This window comes from Protopterus annectens, chromosome 16.part0, assembly GCF_019279795.1.
Source record: "Protopterus annectens isolate FY-2018-M chromosome 16.part0, PAN1.0, whole genome shotgun sequence".
NCBI classification, from domain to species: Eukaryota; Metazoa; Chordata; order Ceratodontiformes; family Protopteridae; genus Protopterus; species Protopterus annectens.
The window spans coordinates 310559447-310583542 of NC_056750.1; the positions used below are offsets into that span (position 1 = coordinate 310559447).

General features: G+C 37.2%; 1 protein-coding gene across 1 annotated transcript; it reads right to left on the minus strand.

The window, feature by feature from the left end:
• Positions 1-776: 776 nt before the first annotated feature.
• B3GALT9 (beta-1,3-galactosyltransferase 9) lies at positions 777-17902 on the minus strand. Its single transcript, XM_044057943.1, has 3 exons — positions 17770-17902; positions 17478-17678; positions 777-2317 (listed from the first exon to the last, which is right to left on the minus strand). The coding sequence occupies exons 2-3, from the start codon at positions 17481-17483 to the stop codon at positions 1208-1210; spliced, it is 1116 nt and encodes a 371-aa protein (XP_043913878.1). The 5' UTR covers positions 17484-17678; positions 17770-17902; the 3' UTR covers positions 777-1207.
• Positions 17903-24096: the final 6194 nt, after the last annotated feature.

A 24096-nucleotide genomic window follows, 5' to 3' on the forward strand; every position in this document is an offset into this window, starting at 1 on the left:
CATAGGTTTACCCCGGGTATCACTTCTGTGTCACTGTTAGACAGAGGCACAGTATACTAACCTCGAAAAAGGGCATAGCAAAATTAATTTAAAATGGGTGGCGAAAGCCAAACACACTCTGGCTAGGCTTATAAATGCCCTAGGACAGATAGCCTAGTATGAACCTATGAACCAGCAAATGTTCTGGTCTAATCACATACTTAATGGCAGCCTTCCCAAAGAAACAACATTCTACAAAGGTAATTGCATCGCTATTTCACCCAGTGGATTGTTCTAGTCATTGGCTATTTTCACCATGTGTAAATTATTAGGTCCTCTTCTTGCAAGTAGATTTAACATAATATCACATTTGCTCCAGCTAGTGTGATTTGAATGTAGGGTAAATCCTCAGTGACTAAACAAAGCCAGTTGTACCTACACATGAACACGATATATTGATATTATACAGTACTAAATTATTTAAGAAATAAATTACTTTTTTGTAGTGACATTTTGTGGTCCTTCATTTCTATTCTGCCTTTTCTTACTAATACAAATCTTCAGAGACAGTGGGGGCAACTTAGTAATACACTGTATTTGTATGCCTGCATACATAAAAATGCCTGCACAATTACATACATTTAGTGCAGCTTCTGACTCTTCTTACGTTTTTAATCTGAAAGATTTGCTACACGTCTGTACCCTTGTTTAGTAACAGATTGTCTGCAACTTACACCACAGACAAACATGCATACGGACAAACACACGAGCACAGAGAAAATGCAGACTCTATCAGATAGGTAGGTAGAAATGTTTCATTTTTAAAAGTTAGCGGCATGGACAAAAAATCGTGGTCATTTTGATAGCTGTAATTTACATTTTACAGTGGTTATGAGACTGCGTTTTATGGACAGTGCATACTTTATCATGGGCATGTTGATTGCTTTCTCCAGGCAGCAGAATACTGAACTTTGTTTTGCAATACATATGTTAGATGGTCACAATCTGCACAATTAGGAAAAAAATATAAGTTCAATTCTTTGGCAGACAGCACATCCTGGATAGTCAAAAAATCAGAATAACTTGTCTAATTAAAAATACATATATATATATATTTTGCATTATGTTATGTAGTATCTAGTTTTTAACAATGTAACACTTGCAGCTTGTTTTATAAATAAGAGGAAATGCAGTTTACAGAATATACGTTGAAGTCAAAAATAAAATGTCAATCATTAAAACGAATACCATCCTTATTAGGTAAATCAAAATTAATAGAAGTGAATTTGTCCAGATATGTTGATATCTTGCAAGACACTAATCCAGAGTATGTTTCAAAAATACTACAGTTTTTACCATCATTAATATCCTTCCAAACTGTGAAAAACTCATCGCCTACCATCTTTGAAGATGTGAAGATGAATTTGTAGCAACATCGATTATAGCTAATATGTCTGTCTCCAGAAAACCTAGAACTGTGGGTGGGTACCACCCCAGCTTTGTTAGCACATATTCCTACAAAAACATCATGAGGAACAGGAACTGCAGTCTTCTTCGAAACAACATATACTTTTCTGGCAACATCTTGTGAGACCACAAAGGCTGTGCCACTACAGTAGTCAGGATAGGATTCTTCTGGGTAGAGGGTCACCGATACAAAACCAACACTTTGTGGCTCTCTGATGGGCATCTGCTGATGAATGACTCTACCAATGTACAGATCTTCAGGGTTCCGTTTTAAGATAAGCAAGTAGTCAACTAGACTTACATAATTAACAAACACATCCTCCTCAGTTTTCAGAATAAAGCGTGCTTTAGAACAAAATGTCACAGTCCATTCCATTGTCATGACAATCTTGCGAATTTTGTTATCAAATGAATCTAAAAACTTTCCTTGGATTATGTCTCCATAGATCTGAAATTCTTCTTCAATTTCTGACTGTCTTGACTCAGGGCCAGCTTCTCCTAGTGCAAAAACAGTTAGAATGGTATACCCTTTAAAATTGGTAAGATTAGCCCAAGTAGTCCTGATTGCATCCCGCCTTGTCTTATTTTCAGCATTGCTAAAAATTACCGTGAGAAGAAAAATGTCTTGGCCAGAGCATGCCTGTGCGTTACTAATATGGTAAAGCCTGGAAATATTCATTTTTATAAGCTCCATATCTAGCTTTCTAGCTTGATCTCTGATCTCAAGGACATTCATATCAGTGTAGGTGTTGGGTGATGATTGCAGGAAATACTCTTCCACTAAGTCGGTTCCAAAGAGTAGGGCATGAAAAAGCAATATATTGAACAGAATGAAACACCACTGATGATTGCGAAGTCTACAGAGAGTCATCTGAAAAAAAAAACAAATGTCCATACAAAGAAGTGAATGTGTGCCATAAACAAATAAGTTATGATATGCAGATGACTTGTAAACAGACAATATAGTTGGCATTTGCTGAATCAGACTTGTTACAGTATCTATGAAATAAATATATTTACTGAATAAGTGTCAGAAATTATCAGTTATTTACATTTGTTTCCTAGCAGCATGCATCAAACATCTGTTTATTTTCATTGCTTGCAAGTATTATGATAATGCAAGTACATTAATAATGCTAGTATGTTAGTAAACTAATAACTTCTGTGCCCAGTATGTCTAACATTTAAGAACTCCAAGAAATTCTTCATGTTAAAATCATGACAACATAATTAGCAGCACAGACACTGACAGACTGTTACAGTACTTCCTTTATTTAAGAGTTAACTGCAAATACAACATACTAACTGATCTTATTTTAGATATAGTGTCAGACGAAGACAAAAGAGAAAACAATATTATGGGCTACTAGATGGTATCATGAGTAAGTGCAAACATTTCACAGTATACTTGGAAATTACATGGCAAAATAAACTGAATTAACAATTCAGATATAGTTAATGATCAACCAACCAGATGTTGGTGTACTTAATTTATATGTATCAGAGGGTCCCCTTCTAATGGTCGACATTTCAAAATGTCGACATTCATATGGCCGAGACCATATGATCGACATTTGAAATGTCGACCATGAGGAACCGGCATCAAGCTACAGTGTGGAATAAAAAGATTTCCACTTCCACACTGTAGTGCGATCTCGGAGTTGGTATATTTAAGTTACGGGGGTCCAGGGGGGCAGAGCCTCCCTGCTAGCAGCATTAAGGTACGTTTGTGTTTTGTGTTTTACTTGCATGGTCGAGATTTCAAATGTCGATCATATGGTCTTGACCATATGAAAATCCACATTTTAAACTTAAGGCCATATCGAGTAGACCCGTATCAGAATGTATAGTTGGAATTTTGCATGTTAGAGAACATGGTGAGAAGACAGCAATTCAGAAAGTGGAGACTGATTAACAGTAGGAGGCATGCTTTGATCTGGTGGGCGAAGACTACAGATGAGTTTTACTGGTAAATCTGATTGGTGAATTCAGTGACATTATGGCAAGGGCTTACAGTGTTTACCACAGTTATACCAAATATGGCACAGAAATCAGTTTATCCTAAATGTGAGTTTCACAATAGAGCTATTACTGAAGGCAGTGATGCTGATAGAACAAAATTACCATCTGAAAACATGACTCACTGATTAAAATACCGCTTGAGTGATGCTACGTTGGAGTAATGAATGATAAAGGTTGTCCTGAAGATGGCTGTTTTACCTGGGAAATAAATTCCCCAAGCTACATGGATTGGAGCTATAGTTTTAGTAAATTGAAGGCCACAGGAACAACAGTCCCTGCAGGTGGGGTGACGGGTCTATACCTCCACATAAAGTAATTTGATGTGATGGTGAAACTGAGGATTTACGTTACAGCTGTGTTTTGGTTCCACTATGAATCACCAAATTACACAATCATGAGCATCAAAAACAGTGACAAATAATGTGCGATACACAGAAGGACAAAAAATTAACTTTATATATATATATATATATATATATATATATATATATATTTTTTTTTTTTTTTTGCAATATGGGGGTGGGCGGCACAACCAAACTTATATATATCAGCTCCATGGTTGCACCAACTCAAAGAATGGAAAAATCTCACAAAAAAGAAGTGAATTATTGCTAGTATACACTTGAAAATTTTACCAGGAATGATTTCCGATAAAGAACAATGATCAACATTGCGTTCTTGGCATTTTTTTTTCTCTGGACAACTGACACTCAAGGAGTTCCACCTCAATCAGCTGTAGAGGATCCCTCTGTTTTAATGTGCAGTAATATGACTCTCTGCATGTTTTTTCAATGGTGTTTTGATACACGAGGATAGCCCATTGCTATAGATTTGTATATTTGGTGATCCATTGTCCTCATTTCTCTGCAGTGATGACTTTTATGAACTCTTTTTCATAGTTCATAGCTGCATGGTTTCATTCAGTGTCTATTTTTGGCTGCATGTTGTCTTCAGTTGCTAACGCTCTGTACGAATGAGTTCCAGGTAGGATATATGGGACAGCTATGTGATGATTTCTCAAATATGACCAACATGGGTGCAAAGTTCATTAGGTACATAGTGAACAGATGTATCTTCTGTGATGCAGCATCAGTGACTTAACTATTTAAGTAGTTATAATTTATGAATTCAATTATTCTAGTAAGTGGGGAGTCTGTGTCAGAAAATTATACATAGAGAATCTTGACTCTGTAGTTATAGAGAGAAGTCTCCAAGGTTAAGGTTGCCTTCTGGGACCCATACTTAACAACACTGTGTTTTGGATTGTGTATATTAAACAATTTATTTTTACCTTGAATTTACAAAGTAAGATCCAGGGTTATTTAACAAAAGGCTAATGTGTGCTACACAGAGGCTATTAAATGTTTTTTTTTCTCCTGGAGTTCTGAAATGTGCAAAATGTGGGCTTCCTCATATTTTTAAAAGAATAATGATATCTTTGGATACTAAAATTGTGCAGTATTTTGTTAAACGATCAGCATGCCTTCTACAGCAAGAGTATGCTCAGGCAATATCCTTGTGTGTGTGTGTGTGTGTGTGTGTGTGTGTGTGTGTGTGTGTGTGTGTGTGTGTGTGTGTGTGTGTGTGTGTGTATATATATATATATATATATATATATATATATATATATATATATGTATATATATATATATATATATATATATATATATATATATATATATATATATATATATATATATATGTGGTCCCCTTCACATGGTCAACATTTCATAAAGTCGAAGACCATATGGATGAGACCATATGATCGACTTTCAAAATGTCACCCATGTGGAACGGGCATCTCTGTACAGTGCGTAATGGAAAGATTTCCATCTTCCACACTGTAGTGCGATCTTGGAGTTGGTATATTTAATTTCTGGGGGTGTGGGGGGCGTAGCACCCCAACGGGGATGCAGGGGGGCTTGCTCCCCTGATAGCAATGTGAAGGTAAGTGATTGTGTTTTTTTTTTTTTACATGATTGACATTTCGAAAGTTGATCATATGGTCTTTGACTTTATGAAATATCGACCATGTAAATTAGACCCATATATATTTATTACTTTAAATAATCCAAGTTAGCTTGAAGCTATAGTATAATGCAGTTTATCAGTTTATGTAATCATGATAAAAACTTATAGTCATATGAAAGAGAATTTGATTCCACCAGCAGAGCAAAACTCAAACCTGGTTAGTTGACCCAAGTGATATAGGCCTTGTGCATCTGCTCTCACCTGTTTCACAAAAGAAAAAGAAATAGTAATCTTTCCTAAGCCTTCATAAACCCATTTACAGTCCAACACTGGTAGCCTCCTTTTTGCGTCATTTCCCAGGGCCTGCAATACTTTCAATAGCATATTTCCTTACATCTAATCTATCATACTACTTGACATGTATTCTTCTTCTTCCTTCTCTGTTCTTTTTCCTTAAATCACCCCTTCCATATTTCCCCTATCAATATGAAGTGACCATATCATATTAATCCTCTTTTCCCCTTGTTTTCACAGTAGACATAACTAATTTTCTCAGGATGTTCTCATACCAGAAAGCTTTCATATGCCACAGAAATTTTCTAGCCTTTCTTACGTGTTTTCAAAAAAGCTGAACTCCCCATACCTATAATATATTCATAACTGGTCATGACTCTGCAGATAAGACCTCATCAAGGCTTTGTCCAAATGAAGAATTCAATATATTTCAGTCTAAAGTGACTTGCTTGAACTGTGCTCATGGATTGTTGGCTCAAAGTGCCCTTCACTTCTGACATCATGATCAATGGATAGAGCTGAAAGAGGAATTATTTATGTTATGTCCTAAGAATAATCAATATTTTTTCAAGATGAAGTGACCTCAGAGTTAGAATATCTAAGTAAAGGGGATGAGGGAGAAAAACACTCACACGAGGGTACAGGGCACTTGCACCCTGCAAAAATGATTGAAGCTTTATGTATATGTCAAATTCCAATTATCCTAAATTACATATGTTTAAAGATTATATGAACGTGAGGTAGTGGGTTTCATGCAGAGATGTATGATCTGCTCTGTTTAGATTTCATGTATTTGGATATAAAATAGCTTTGGGCATTTTACTGTGTTACCTTTGTAGTATTTTTTGAATTATTCGAACATAGTAATTATCATAGTCTTCACACGGGAAATACTGATGTGCCTTAAGCTGTAAAATTCATCAATGAAATAAAAGTGAAAAAATGACCTAAATAATTGTTGCAAAATGCATAACACTTTGGTAGTATTTATGCACAGAAATCCTGCCTGAAATGCATTATATTGCAGAAGATTCTGCTTGGTAAGTCACAAAATCTAACAATGTTTCCCCAATTTAAAAATGAGCAACATGCTAGTGTAATACTGCCTGACTACCAATTTTTTATTAAGAAAAAAAATTGGACTCTTCATAATAATCTTGATTCTTATAACCACTCGTGAAAAGAATAAAATGTACCCCATTGCCCTATTCTGATTACTGTGTTTTTGTAGTGTAAGTGTATCAATTCATTCTACAACCCTGTCTTTCCCAATTTCTTCCTGACATGCCCATGAATCCGACATCTTTTACCCATATCACACTTGCCGTCTTTTTGGAGACTATAGCGTGACGATATTTTAAGATTTCCCTCCATCACCTCATTCCATTAATTCTACTTTTGCAAAGAGTGCAGCACACTGCTTTGTCCTGTAATGACATTCTACAGTGGAATTGTTTGTATTTCAGGACACTATTGTAGTACTAGGCATCCCCCCAAACGTTCCTCTGAAGTATTTCATGCTACATCCCTTGTACTCGATGTACTGCTCGATACCTGCTAACATAATATAACCAGATCCAATCTGTATTTGATTTAAAGAGAGGAGAATGATGGAAAAGAGACGCATCAACTTCTAATAAACACATTACATAATGTTTGAATCCTGGAACTAGAAGTATTTTAATACTTAAAAAAAATCATATTGATTTTATTTGAAGTAAGAATGCATACAGCAACAAGCATAAAATACTAGCACATTCTATTAACTTTCCAGGTAAGAAAAAAACTTGGGCAGGGCACTTCTATGGAGAGAGGAGAAGCAGGTAGATTAGAAGTGAGTAATAGTGGGGTTCTGTATGTAAGTCAGGCCAGGCTGTGAACGGTGAACCCATGACATAAAACTCACTTTAAGCCTCAAGATGTTGTTAAGTTAGTTTGTTCCTGGATTATAGGATAGAAGTGGAAATCATAAGTAAACTGTCAACATATATTAACAGAAGAATGAGAAAGGACCAAGCAGTTTAAACGTGGCTTAAACAGATTCATTTGACCATCCGAAGAAGCCAAAGTCTTTGGCATGTACAGGAAATAGGACTGTTAGTATGGATGTCAGATTTTAGCCCACAGTAAAGGGTTACACTAAATAGTTTGAGCTGATTGTTTTTAAGAGGAAGTTATCCAGAGCTCTAATTTTGATTTGTGCCTCACTGCTTATGTCACTGAAAAAGTTTTTAAATATCATGAGTTAAGTTTTTTCTTCTTTTTAAATGAAATAAAGTATGGACCCCTTCCAGCCAGACCTACACTTTGTGAAATACACTTTGAAGCTACATGAAGATTGTGGACTGGTCAGTAGAAGATAAATAAAGGCATATGAATTGATTTTTACTGCAGTGCAGAGACACTGAGTTTCTGAATACTTTAAAGAGTGGTGGCCATAATACAGACACCTGAGGAATGCTTTGTACAATATATTACCAATGAGGAATGACTCTGACACATTTTACAGCTTCAGATCTGTTCAGAAGCAGTGGCAGATTTACTGAACTGAGTCAACTAAATAGATATTCATGATTCACCGTGTTGAAGGCTCCTGACAGATGAAGGAATATGACCCCATTGTGTTCTCTCTAAGATCCATTTTGATCCTTTGGTATGATTTGAAGGTAGTGAGACCTGTGTTGGAGCTATGTTGACTGGCAGACAGTAAGTGTTGATGAGAGAAGTCATTTAGGAGCTTTAGGTGTACATGTTTTCAGGTACCTTTGAAAGTATATATAGAGAGATAAAAGTTTTGTAGCAGAAGTTTGTATATCTGAGCTGACGTCTGGAGCTGTGCAGAGAGAAGATACTTGTATGCCACAGCACACAGACATAGTTCTCCTCTAAATAATGCTTGCTCAAAATGTAAACAGGGTGCATAGTTGATTCTGCTAAAATTTTAACAACGGTCTCTACTACACAATCAGTCATAGGGTCTAATTTCTGATTCTGACTCATTTATGAAATCAGTACATGAAGAAGTTTAAATGTCAAGGGATATAAGGCAAGAAGACAGAGTGAGTGAGCAGGTAGAGAAGGCTACAGGTGGGAATATACACCCAAGTCTCCAGTTCTGAAAATATTTTCCAAATGCTATGATCACCTGGGTTAAGTTGAAATGGTTAGGTAGGGAAAAAAAAGTTTTCTGGGTGAAGCTAGAGGGGAAACCCCTGGCTTTTGCTTTAAAGATGCTTATATCAATCTGATATTCTTGTAGTATCTCAACTAAATCATTTAACTCCTAATGGTGTGTTATATCTTCCTCTGTCTTCTGCATTTAGTAAATCTGCATCATTAAATCTTTATGACCGAATATTATGAGACATATAGACATAAAGGACTATTCTAGATTACCATGCATATATTTGGAATTGCTGGAAATATTACTTGTAATAATATTTATATCACATATTTTCAAGCTCCACAAGAAGAGAACTAAAAGAAATGAGAGACTGTGGTGACTTAAGCCAGTGTACAGCATATTTTGTACTTGTCATAATTCAGGCTAATAGGAATAATTTTGGGAAAGGCCTTAGGAAATAGATGGGGACCCCCATATACTTTTGCTCAGTCATAGAGGACTTGAAATAATGGCAGTCAGAAATGTGTTTTCAAAGTCAGTATCTGACCTGGCTGCAGACTTCTTCAAGCCATTAAGCAGAATATTTTTCCTTCAGAAAAAACACTGTTCCACAGGACTAGAGAAATATCACAATATAAATGTATAGGTGATAATTTCTTAAAGCCAAATAAAATACTGCTTGTAGCAATCATGTGCACTGAAATGGTTACAGTGTCAAACAATTTGATCATGTATATATAAAAGACTAGAGCTTGCTTTTTAATGGCAGTTAGATGTAGTGATATAAAGCTGTCTTACTGGACTTTTACCTGTATTATTTATTTTGATGTCCTGTATATACCCCCCAGCACACACACTCGCACCAATATTTATTTATTTTATATTTTTTTACCGGGATAGTCCTACTGGATACATGTCCATTTTCAGCGGAGACCCGGGGAGAAAAGCTCCAGATAATCAAACATACAAAAGGTTACACAAGAAGTAAGAAAACAATTATAATATATACAATAGTGGTAATATACCTTATGTACATTGGTATAAAAGTGCTTCCTAGTAGGGACTCACAGTTCTCATGGACAGATGTAATTACAAGTAAGATTGGATACATAGCATGGTGATGTAGTTAGATGTTATGATAATTACTGATTATGCTATGATAATTCCTGATTATGCTGTTGTTTTATAACTTAATCCGGGTTGGTACATGGGCATAGCCAGTTCAATTTGAGATACTGTTCGAGGTTTTTTTTAAGAAACTTTTGGAGGATTGTAGGGTTATATAGTTTGGCAAGGCATTCCAGGTTTTGCCAACAAAGTTGGTGAACAGGGATTCACCAGCTGAGTTATTAGCTTTGTGGGTTTGGACCAATAATTTCTTGGCTGACAGTAGGGATCTCAGGTTGCTATATGGCTTAATATTTATAAGAGGGGGTATCTTTAGGGTGGTACAGAACTTTGTGAGCTATTGAGTTGATTGAATTGAATTAAGCTGGGCAGTTCTAGCCATTCTAGTTGTTTCAGGTTCTGGAAGTGATGGTTCTATAGGTGGAGCCAGTGGTGAATCTGGCAATATGGTTGTAGCTATGGGACAGCTTACTTAGTTTGGTTTTATTGAGGTTTGAGAGTACAGGTGAGGCATATAAAAGAGTAGAGAGTAGGTGTAATCGGGCAATTTCAGTCCTAGCCAGTAAGGTTAAGAGTGTCTTGTTTCTATACAGTGATCCAAGCTTCTTATTGATGGTCTGTATGGTTTTGTTGACCTGTAGGTCAAATTTGAGATTATTGTCTATAATAACCCCTAGAAGTTTAGTGTGTTTATATGGGGAGATAGTGATGCCATTGTTAGACGTGACAGAGAATGAAAGTGTGGCAGATCTACTAGTAGGGGTTAAGAATAGAAGTTTAGTTTTATTGGGGTTCAGTAGTAAGTGTTCTCAATAGTGTTAAATGCATTTTGTGTTAAGATTTGTAGTTTCGATGGGGAGGTGGCTGAACAGATGAGAGTGGAATCATCTGCATATTGAACACAGGTAGCTTTAGGGATAGTAGTGTTAAGATTATTGATAAAAATAGAGGAGTAGTGGGCCTAGTATGGAGCCTTGAGGGGCAACAAGTGTGAGAGGTAGCTGACTGGAGAGTTTGCCCTGTCACAGTACCGCCTGTTGTCTACCAGTTAGGTAGGACTGGAATCACTGGATAGTGTGCATGTTGAGGGAAATGTATTTTAGAGAAAGAATGAGAAGTTCGTGGTTGACCATGTCAAAGGCTTTTGAAAGGACAAGGAAGAGGACGGAGGTTAGCCTATTGTCATTTGTGTTATTGTTTATGGCATTAGTAAAGGAAAGGAGGGCTGAGGTGGTGCTGTGGTATGGCCTGAAGCGATGCTGGCAGTTGGATAGTAAGTTATTCTGTGTAAGGTATTACATTAGTTGCTTGTGTACACATTTATCCATTATCTTGGCTAGTGGGAAAAGAATGGCAATGAGTCTATAGTTGGATATGTCTGAGGAGCTACCACCTTTATGGAGTGGGATGACGTGGGATATTTTCCAGAGGGAGGTGATAACATTTTCAGATAAGGTTCTGTTGATAAGGATAGATATGGGATATGCAATGGCATCTGCAGCTATTTGTAGGTACTCTGCAGGGAGGAGGTCAGCAGCGAGGGTAGTATGCTTTAGTTTTTTTAGGAGAATTTTGATAAAACTAGTGGATATTGGCTGGAGGCTAAATTCAGGGTGATTTGTGGATAAATTAGGCATGCGGTTTAAGTTCGTGGAGGTTAGGTGATTTGCTAGGGATTGGATTGTTTCGGTGAAAAAGTTATTATAAGCGGATCTCTGGGGAACTATGGGTATGATTAGCCAGGGTTGGGGTGGTAGAATGTCCTGGGTGAAGTAGTTGATTTAAGCCTGCCCAGAACTTTTGGGGGTTGTTTTGGTGTTTTTGTAGGAGATTATGGTAGAAGCCTTTTTTATCCAGTAAAATAGATTTTTTTTGTGTCATTCTTGAGTTGACGATATGTTAGATGGTCAGGTAGGGCTTTGGTTGTTCTCCAGCTGGCCCAGGCTCTGTTTTTAGCTTTGATTTTAGATTTGGTCTCTCTTGTAAGCCATGGTGTTGTATTTGATCTAGATTTTATTGTACGTGCTGGAGCATGGGAATCAAAGATACTTAGGAATTTAGTGTTAAAGTGAGCTACAGCCTTGTGTCTATATTAGAACATCGAAGTTTCAAAACTTTGAATGTTCTAATATTGAACCCTCTTCAGTGAAAGCTGAAAACATCGAACATACAGAACAGCGAATTTTTTCCTAGGGAAAAAAATTGCTGTTCCAAAACACATATACACAACACAAGCACACCAAACAAACAGCAATCCACATACACACACACACACACACACACACACACACACACACACACACACACACACACACACACACACACACACAAACCTAAAATCTTACACCTAACCCTACACTAAACTATACACACACCACTAACTATTCACTTACCTTAACCCAAACCCTAACCCTAAGGTCGGTCACTATCACACACTCACCTCACCCCGTGCCCTAACCCTAACTAACCTACCCCGCCCTAACCCTCACACAATTGCACACTTACCTGACCCACACCCTAACCCTAACTCACCTAAGCCGCCCTAACCCTCACGTCCACACAATCGCACACATACCTAACCCGTGCTCTAACCCTAACTCACCTAACCCGCCCTAACCCTCATGTCCACACAATCGCACACATACCTAACCCGCACCCTAACCTAACTACACTAACCCGCACTCAATCACACACTTACCTGAACCCGACCTGTAACTTTCCACCACAGCAAATACCGAAGCAACAGAAACCGACAACCAAATTCTTTCCCTAGGAAAAAATTTGGTTTTCTGTTGCTACGATATTTTCAGCTTTCGCTGAATAGGGTTTGATATTAGAACATTCAAAGTTTTGAAACTTCGATGTTGTAATATAGACCCACAGCCTCTTCTAATGGTAGATTTTTTAGTTTTGACCAGTCAACTGTTTGTAGTTCGTTTAGGAATATTACAGTATCAAGGTTTTTTTCTGTTTCTCACTGTTTTATATTTGGTCTGGTGAGGGTTTCCTGCCTTATGTTTTATGATATAGGTTAGAAAATGGTCACTAAGGTTGTCAAGGAGAGTGCCAGCACTATACAGTTGGGGTTGGTTGTTAACTAGGATCCAGTCCAGGATACTTTCCCTGTTGGTCGGTTTGCTTATCCTAGTGGGAGAGGTTATGGTCTGTTTAAACCCAGATAAGTTTATAGGAGTGAGGGGGGTTCAGAGGAGCAGGGGTGCCAATCGGTGTTAGTCACCAAGAACTATGGTTTCTTGGGGATAAGCAGTGAATAACCAGTACAGGATATCCTCTAGGGTATTTAAGTTGTTGCCTGGTGGAATGTATCCATAGACGATGTTTAAACATTTGTATTGGTTAATCTGTAATTTGGTTATGAGGAGTTCAGCATTGTTGAATTGGGGTGGTTGAATGGTGTCTCTATTAACAGAGTGTTTTTATAAATGACTGCTATACCACCTCCTTTCCTAGTAGCATGGTCTAACCGCTGTATATTATATCCTGGGGGTAGTATCTCGTTGTCGGTAGCACTAGGTTTAGCCAGGTTTCCGTAAGACACACAATGTCTGGGGAGTGGGTTGCTAGGAGGGCGTGTAGGTTGGGAATCTTATTGTTAATACTTCTAATATTCAGGTGAAATTCTAGGAGGGAACTAGTGGGAGTAAAAAGGGGTATCTTGACTGTAGGGGTTGTGGTAGGGGAGTGGAGGTTATTGGGTGTGGGTGGACCAGGGTTGGGATGAATATCCCCGTGTGTTATAAGGTTATAGTGACAGGATAGTCTAAGCTTTAAGAGTTTGTTTATTAGTTTTATATAGTCTTTGTCTTTAGGATTGTGTTTTGTGGTTTTACAAGGGTGATATATTATTGAGGGTCATATATTCGGTTTGCTGGGGATGGCACAGTGTTTGGTATTGTGTGTAGTTGTGGGTGTCTGTTTGACCTTGTGGGTAGTGAATACCATGGTCAAGTATTTGTTCATAGGCAGTAAGATGGTAAAATAGAAACAGTACAGGCATTAGGGTAATTAGGATTTTTTTACTTGTTTGCATTTTGTTAGGGGGTGGGCCAAATTTGATGGTTGTGCTAACAGGGTGTGGAAGAATGGAAGAGAAGAAAAATGGGTGTGGGGAGAGGGCTGTTCAATGATTGGAATGGATGTGGGGGGAGGGCTGTTCAATGACTGGATCTTAGTATGAAAGGAGTGGCTGAGCGTAGTTTAAATGTAGGAGTAGTGGGGGCGGGTGGAAATTGGGGGCAGGGAGCAGAGCAGAGTGAGCCCGAGTGCAGCGGGGCTAACACTGACTCCAAGTATTTGTATGTTAAGGTAATGTTTTGGCTGTATTTAGATTTCTTTCTTTTTACACCAAAATTTTAGGCTATTTTTAATCTATAGGTTATACACTTGCAGGATAAATTAATAGCTGCAGGGTATAATTTTCTGGGCTATGTGAGGGAGTGCAGGGTGAAATTACTGTTGTAGCAGTTTAACCTGTTTGAGGAAAAATGGGGGTGGGGAAGAGAGAAGGCAGTATGAGTAGTTAGAGGTGGACCTTGATTGACTCATGACACCACAGCAGAGGTAAGTTTAATGTAAGGGCCTAAAATCTGCATTCAGCACTTAATGTTATTTATGTTTATCAGGAAAGACAGACCAACAGTATACACTTTGGAGGATTTTTACAAGGGTTACTTGTTCAATGTCAGACAAGTAAAACGTTGATACAGGAAATCTATGTTTGTGTAGAAAGCCAGAAAGATACAAGGTATACCTGTAAAAATTAGGGTCAGAGACATTAATGTAAGAGTCAGTGTACTTTAGTTACAGGGGAAGGAGGTAAACACTCAAGTAGAAAAGAGCCCTATGGCTGACCAAAATAGTGACTCTCTTAGTTACACAGCACTGTAAGAGTAAGCTTAACAAATGTTTTTATATGTGTAACCTACTCTGTTTAATTGCTGGGAGAAAAACAGTTTTTTTTGAGAGACTGGTAGCCAAATTGCAATGCTGTAGACACCGTAATGCAGCAGCTGCAGTATGCTAGTGGAGGTAACCAGGAAAAGAGAGAAGCAGAGATTCTAGGGTAAGCATTAAGGCAGCAACAGGCAGTTATTTTAAAATAGTACATTGAGAAAGGTTTGGGGGGGGTAAAGTAGCACATTTCAGAGTGGACTAGGATGTTTAGCTAAGAAACCTTAGCAAGAGAGCAATGCAGTAAATAAACACTTGCCAGATTTTACAGATATACCAGAAAAACTAAATATTCAAATAGGAAAGGGAGTAAACATTTATTCTTAAGTATTCATAAACATATTGGCTATTCTTCACCAGATCACCAAGCTCTAAATTGTTTGTACAACCTCAAAGTGTCTGTTTTGGAGAGAGAAATGCATGTTTGTGGAGCTTAGGTCAGATGGGTCTTTTCAATCTCTTTGTTAAACTATTTTTATGTAAGTCAGAGGTATCTGACTACTTTTAAAATAAATACATCATTTATTATAAAATAATAAAAGGGCAAAACAATAAAATAAGCTTTCAGACTAAACAAACTTCTGTGGCCTTTCCAGCTTCAGCAAATCATATAAGTTAAAATATTAGGAAAATTATACTGCAAAATGTTAAGTATTTTAGAGACAGACATATATTTCAGAGTAAAGTGTTGGATGATGACAGTGGCTTCAACAGATCGTGTATGGCAGTGCAGAGAATTAAAGCTGAGCTGCTTTCTGCAGTCTAGGGTTTAAGTCTTTCAGAATCCATTTGCCTATCGTGTATAACCATGAAAGACACTTAACCAGACAGTGCCCCAGTACTGTGTAAGATAAAGGTACATCTTGGCTAAGTGCTTTAACATAGTGATTAAATAAAAATAAATACATACATAAAATATTAATACGTGCATTAAAGTAGAGCAACCTTAACCATATTATGAATCACACTAGTAACAGCCATTTCAGCAACAGGTTCATAGGTTCATAGATAGGTACTAGACTATCAGCCCAAGGGCCTACTTAAGCCTAGCCAACAAGGTTCCCTGGCTTACGCCACCCAAGAAAGTTATTTTCCTGTGCCACTGTTGAGCAGAGACACAGAAGTGATCCCCGGGGTGTATTTCCTCTTTCCCAAACACTCATCAATATTTTTCTTGAAGAGTGCTAATGAAGAACTTTGCTTGACATAGATGGGTAGCCTGTTCCAGAGTATGGGAAGTCTCTGGGACAGGAATCTATCCCTCCAGCATGTCCTGTTTATTGTGGTGACAAGGTTTAGGTCCCTAGAATGTGTAGCTTGCAGGGATTGGGATTTCTTTAGGTGTAGCATGTCCAACAGCTCTGGGTTTGACATAGCTTTATATGTTAGGCAGAGATCACCTCAGAGTAGGCGATATGCTATGGAATAAAGCTGGAGTTTTTTGAGGTGGTCAGTGTAAGGCATTTGTTTGAGGCCAGTAATCCTCTTTATGAGGTACTTCTGTGGCCTTTCTAGCAGCTGCAGATGTCTTGTGATGTACATTCCAAAAGGGGCGTTGTACTCTATAATGGGTCTAATGAGTGTCGAATATGGCATAGAATTCAGGGGGACTTGGACCATAAACAAACACATACTTAGGAGGGGGCTGAAATTGTATACTTTTGCTTTGTTTCCTGCTAACTTTTAAAGAAAGCAACAGACAGATCTTCTGTATGCTGTTCCATTTCATTTCACACCAGGCTGACTGTATTTAACATAACAGCCTTTCAGATATTAATGTTCTGTCTGTTCCCATTAATGATAAGTCACTAATAGTAATGAAAATCGTACTGATGCAGCTAAAAGAAGAATTTAATAATATGGCATCAGATCTGGTTTGTTTGTTAGTTTTTTTTGCAAGAAGTTGGACATATAGTACTTTGTTTTGGATCATTTACAACAACAAAGAGTTAATAAAAAAGTAAGGAAAACTCCACTGAAAGTCTGTCAAGCTCTTATGTGAATGTGTATGACAATGCAGAGCTAATTAAACATAGTAATGACTTATTTTATAAGATTATGTTTTGGATATATACTGTGTTTAGCCCCCTTCAACTGTTCCTTTCATTGATACTGCAGCACCCCAACCATTTCTAATGTCAGAGCACTATTTATTCTTCTTATTTACAGGAAGGACTATACCTCTGATTACAATATATTCAACAAACTTCGCAAAAGGTACTACCATGTTTTCAGATTTCCCTCATGGTTCTGTTAAAGAAATGGTTTACTTTTTCAACGACATCAAGGCTCCGATGTTTTTTGTTGATGTGGCTGCACCAGTACTAATTTATCATTTACCATATTTGAGTAAAATGCTTTTTACCCAGAGCAATCTACTGTTCAGCAAGGACTCCCCAAACTTTAATGATATGTAGTGTATAAAATATTATTCGAATATAAGCATGTCATTTAATGCGCAGTACAATGCAAAGCAAAAATTTATATTTAAAAAAGCAGGCAACTATCAGAATGTCCTTACCTGCATTTTGAAATATCCAGTACTTACGATGTTATGGTGGGCCCAGTGAAAAAAAAACAATCCACTGAAGAAGAAAAAAGTACAGAGAGTGATGCAGGTTGCAAAGCTACAAAAGTAAAAATATATATGCTCCTGTTTGCAGCTTCATGGCAGTACATTTATGTTATTGCTTTTCCAGTTGTGTTTTTCATTCCACCAGATCTAAAAGGAAGACAAAGAACACCATATTTCTAATTACTGATAATTACATTTCTTTTGTTAAGTCCAGAAATATTTCAGTAGCTGTTTGTACCATGTGCACATAAACAGATTATTGTGTTTTTGTTAACTAACTGCAAAAGTAGTTTTGTGTGTCTGCTAGTTCTGGTACTTTCCCCTAGTAATGTGCTACATTATTAATGCTCTAAGGTACATGATACTGCTGATTTTCTGTCCTCGTATTACACTGGCAGCCTACAGATTATTGATGAAGGAAGGCTTGCACACACTAGATAGGTTTCCTGGCAACAAAGGAACCAGGTATAAAGGAAATTGTCGGTTATCTTGTTTTGTCTTTTTTCCACTTCAGCAACTCTAAGATTCAATGTTTTTGTTGTTTAAGGAACACATTGGTGAAGGCAATGAGTAACAGCAAGAAGCAAGCAGCACAAGTTTAAATCAGACACTGAAGACTTAAAGCAGAACTAGATTTAACTAATACAGGAATAATGGCTGCAGTGGAACTGCAGATACAACTCCATAACAAAAATAAGAGAACAGTATTGCTGAATTTTGAAACATTTCTGGTGATTTCTCTGATGTGTGTTTTAGGATTCATTTGCAAGCATGACTGAGAATGGAACACAAACTGAAGAACGGCTGCATTGGTTATATTACATATATGCAGTTCTGTGCTTGCATTGCATGCATAAACTGTTGTGTGGCATGCCAAGATCATAAAGCATAACCAAAGATATTTTCTTTACTATAAATGTCAGATTATTCCACTGTTACAAAAGTAAAGTGCCAATTTGGGTGAGAGAGTTTAACAGGCTCAGATCATTTAAGCGACAATCAAATGAGAAAGCTGTTTGGCTGGTCGTTGGCAAGGGCAGCTGGTGCGGACTGAATGGGCTACCTATCAAACGTGTGAGACCTGAGCTTGTGAGTTGCAATTTTTTCAAACATGAATTGCAACTGAAACAAATAACAATGAATTTGGAAACTTGCTGTTACACTTTTAAAGCATTAGTTTCTTCACCCCCTGCATCATGTGGCATAAAGTTTTGCACCCCCGCACGTCTGTAACTTACAAATATATTTTCTGAAATCACTGAGTTGTAGTAAATATTCCACCAGATTTGCACTTTCACCTATGCTACCCCAGGGTTTACAATTATAGTCCTCAGAATATTGACAAGAATCCTGAGCAGGCTGGCATAGAACCTGTACAAGTGTGATGTAACATGCATGAACTGTTCACTTGTCAAAGGACATCACTACCAGCCAAGTGAAGTTTGCCAACACAGTATTACTGCACAGCTAAGAGCTATATTAGAGTGGCCTCAGATTACCTCTTTTAATATTAGTGTCTGGATTCAAGACCTTCATGAAGGCAGGCTCTAGCCAAAGAAGTTATGCACTCCTACTGAGGGGATGGGCAATCCTACTGACGGGTTGCAGCAGGAGAAATAGAGACAAGGCTGAACACTGACAATAAGAGGCTTTCAGACATTCAAACTTATGGTAAACTGGGAACAAGTTTACAAATAAGGAGGACACTAGTTTGCCCATTATCCCTAGCTTTACTGACAGTATCTACAAAGGTTAGAAATGCACTGTAAGTACAACGGGATGGACAAAACCTGTGCTGTGAGGGGTACAGGAGTTCTTCTTTCAGGATACAGTTTAGTAATTGTTTTTGAATACATTTTTCAAGTATTATGGTTGGGGGATAACATTGCAGTAGGTCGAAAGTTAGTGATGTCTGTTGAAATTGCTCCTTTATCTAGAGGATTAATATCTGATTATTTTTTCCAGAAAGAAGGAATGTGGGATTCCTGGAATGACCTATTTATAAGGACTGTTCCAGAATAGGTGATATTAGCCGCTCTTTTAAGGTACCTTACTTTTAAAGTCATGAGCTGAAATAGAACATGGTTTGAGTTTGTTTAAAGGTAGTTTTATGTAGGACGTAGGCACAGGTTTGAAAGTGAAAGTGCATGTGGTGATATGTGGCAGTTGGAAAAGGCTAGGATTACGTTAGTTAATCCTTGGTTAGAGATGCTATACTATCTATGAAGTTACTATCTATGCGTTCTGTTGCAGTTTCGAGTGGTGAGTTATTGGGAGAGAGATTAGGGTTGAATTTTTGAATGGGATATAAGATTTCTTTCATGGCTTACCAGAATTTTTTAAGGTTCTGTTTATTATTGTTTTAAAACTCATTATACCATATACATTTTTTCTTCAGTTATTTGTTTTTTAGCACAGTTGCAGAGCATTCTGAAGTTTTCAAGATGTTGTGGTGTTTTATATTTTTGTCATTCTTTTGATGCTTTTGCATTACCATTATATTCCTTTTGGATAGCCAAATTACATTACTTATTAGTCTGTTCTTTGTAGGGGTTGCAAGGCTATTTGGGATATTTAGGGAAGTTATATTGAATGAATTCATGGCATCATCTAAGGGGAGGACTTTTAGGATATTCCAGCTAATAGATGCTAGAGTAGTAATGAATATTTCTGGGCTAGAATTGGACAAGTTTCTTGTTGTTTAATAAACATGCTGCTTGAGGGGATGTGTGAAGATGTCTGGTTATATACAGAAGGAGAAGGTCACAGAGATTCTGACATTGTACCTCTAGTGGTGAATTTGCTAGGGTCTTATACTACTAATCCATTCTAATAAGGAATTTGATGTCTTGCTATAATTTGTGGGGCTATAAATTAGTTGTGTGAAACTATATAATCTCATGCTAGATGTAGGGGAGCTAGATGTTGTGTCCAACAAAATGATACTGACATCACTTAACTAGTATTTTTTCTTGTGGAATTATTATGGATATCCAATGTATGGTATCTTCCAGTGTAGCTGTATTGTCACCAGGAGAGATATAAAGGACAGTAATACATATTTGTGTATATCTGTTTATTTTCGGGAAAATAATACAAAGGTCTACTGATAGGAATTTGTTTTTTTTTTATAGAGGGAAATGTGGTAGCTGTTGGGAAATATTACAGCAGTAACACTACTGTTCCCGCTTTATACTGTGATTATGGATGATATAATACCTGGGGGTATAATTTTGAAGTTGTTTATACTGGGTTTAAGCCACATTTCAGTTGTAATGAAAATATCAGGTTTGTGTTGGGTAATCTAGGCATGTATTTATGTAGTCTTATTTCTCATGCTTCTAATATTTCTGGTGGCAAAACATAGATTACTGGGATAGGGGGATGACCATTGTGCGGTTAGGGTAGTGACTGGAAGGGAATTGTCTTGATATTGTTTGTGATAGGTGGTGCCAGGATTAGGGTGAATGTCTCCTCCTCCAAGGATTTTAGTATATTGGGATATTATTGATTCTTGTGTATTTTTCACTTAATTATAGTTTAGTTTGAATCAAAATGGAGTTAATTTGTCTATATTTGGGGTAAAGACGAGGGCCTTTATTAAATAGGTTTGGTGTGAATTGCAGAGAGTTTAGGGAGGAAGTATGGACAGGTGGTTAGGACAGAGTTGGAGAGATGTTGGGAGCTATTATTGAGTAATGGCAGGATGAGAGATTGCTCAGTAGGAGGAAGACATAAAGAGGATAAGCTGTAGAGTAGCAAGATTAAGTAAATGGCTCTGTATTTTATTGATGGCTGGTAGTTGAGAAGTAGGAATCAAAGAGGAAGCAAGAAGTTCCAGTAATGAGAGTTTATTCGTGGAAAGCAGAATTTGAAATGTAGAACAATTGATAGGTATTGTTGGAGAGCAGTCTGGACATGAATGGATATAGTGCAAAGCAGTATGGGAGGGAGAAAGGTTGTGCGAATGATGCTAAATGTTAGATGGAGGTCAGGAAATAGGAAAATAGAAACAGGAGTGTTGATATGATAGTAAAGTTATTTAGGGAGATTTAGAGAAGTGGTGTCACAGGTGAAATATGTAAGTAGTAAGTACAATGGTAGTGTATGAGGAACGGGTGGAAATTGAGTTAGGGTAAGGTAGCAAAGCTGAGCATAGCAAGGCTGAACTTATGGGGCTTCCCAACCTCAGCTCAATTATTACAGAGAGTAAACAGTTTATAGTTAGTAAAGGGCAATTAACAAGTAGGCGCAAAGTAGAACAGGTTTACTTTCATTTACTGAATGCAAAAAAACAGTAAACTTGGAAGACCAGGTGACCAGCATATACAGTGTAGTCTACTGGTCAAGAGAAAGGATAGTTCTCTACAAAATCCTTTTGTTGTTATGCCATATTTTCTGGCAATGCTAGTTGTCATACAGAACTTTATATATATATATATATATATATATATATATATATATATATATATATATAATATCTAACTAAATCTTTATACCTTATCTTCATTAACTTGTTTACAACATCTAGCAAAATTTTTGCAGTTATTTATGGTCAGCAAAAAGGCCCAGAGTAGCTGTGGTTTAATTTTATTATGCTTAACAAAGTTGGGGTGTAGACTTGATATATGAAAGTAAATATTCTTTTTTACAAATTTATTTTATATATTTATGGAAGTCATTTGTTAGATTGAACAGACATAGTATGGCACATTCATTGCTTGGTTTTAAACAAAACTTGTCAAAGACAACATATCTAAACTCACTTCATCTAAATCAGAAAAATTCAGAAAACAGCAGAAAAAATATTTTTGATAAAGGGGCAAGCCCTCGTGCATCCCTATACCCACTGAAAATTATATAACCACATAATCTCTAGAAACTTCTTAATAATTCTAATAAATGCCCATGATACTTAGGGACACAATTGTGCTGGACTGCATGGCTAGGCTTATAAAGGCCATTGTGGTTGTTAACCTCGTATTTACCTATGAAACTATGAACCTATTTTCTAACTATGAGAACACACTACATTTTGAAAAAGGCAAATTCGCTATCTCTAGAAATACCAGCAATGGGCAAAAAAGTTTGTTCGATGCTTCACTTTCCACACTGCCCTGGCTTATATACAGCAACTCCACACCTGGACTACAGTAGAAGAAAGGGAAGCAATACTGGAAGGGTATCACCAGGTCGCACAGTACCACACACTGTAATAAAAACAAACTGCAATATTACATATAAATGTTTAAGAAAACTCATACCAGTGACCAAAAATCAAAAACTTTCCTATCATCAAAGTTATAACTGGTAAAATGTAGTTAAGAATTTCATTAGATAAAATATTGATAACTTTTTTCAATGAGTTAGATAAATTGATAGACAAGTTATACATCACCCATACACATATATATCTGTGTGTGTGTGTGTGTGTGTGTGTGTGTGTGTGTGTGTGTGTGTGTGTGTGTGTGTGTGTGTGTGTATGAGTCCCCTTCAGAAACCCAAAATCCCACTTACCTGAAACCCAAAAGACTGAGATGAAAAGCCCAACATTCCAGAAGACAGACTGCCCGGAACACTGACAAATCACTAACGGTAAGTAAACACTTGGCCAGCATGCTAACCTTTCTGAAAAATTGAAATAGGTGATTTAAAGACTACAGGTAAACAGGTTTGTAGGTGTAAAGTGTCCTTTTGTTGTTTTCTGTAGGAGTACAGTGCCACCATATTGATGATCCTGATTTTTCAATTACTGTTATTATTATTATTACCAACAAAATCAAACTGAAGCTAATAGTTATTAAACCTGCAGCAGGTTTATTGGGACTTGCTGCACACATTCTCAGTTATTTTTTGTTTTAATCCCATTCAGTGAAATGGATGTATAACTAGACAACAGGCCTGACCCTCTGAAGTGGGCCGATCCTCACAGTTGAACAGTTTAACTGCATTTAGATGCAATTACACTTAAATGACTTAAAGAACAGAAAAAACTGTTCCTGTTCTTTTAAAGTTTAAGTCATTAACATGGAAGCACGGCTAAGCACAGCTGAACTGTTCCACGGTGTGAGGATCAAGTCATTTCAGGGAGATAGCCCTGTATTCTAGTGGATAGTCGAGAAGTGATACAGTGGGGAGCTTCAGCTTCCCTAGCCCCCTTGATAAATCTGCCACTCACTAGCAAGGCTTGCCGGCAAAATATCCAAGTTGCACACTTTTTGCCAGTTAAAATTTGTTCAAGTATTTAAGATGCATATTTATTTAATGATGTGAAGACCTTTTACAGCCACAATCTGTGACAAAGGCCTTCAGGAATATATATTGCATCCATTCATTCATTCATTCATTACCTGGTTATACACTTAATCCAGGGCAGGTTTTCTGGCTTTAGGGAGTGGAACTCGCAGTGGTACAAATGATTACCCCTTGAACTCAGATTACAGCATAGTACAGCATAGTTAACAGTTTGTGTCTTTCCTAGGTTGTTGGAGAACATAGAATGTACAAGAATCATGAAACAAGCCATTTAATTCACAGAAAAGAGAATCACAAAATCTTGCTACAT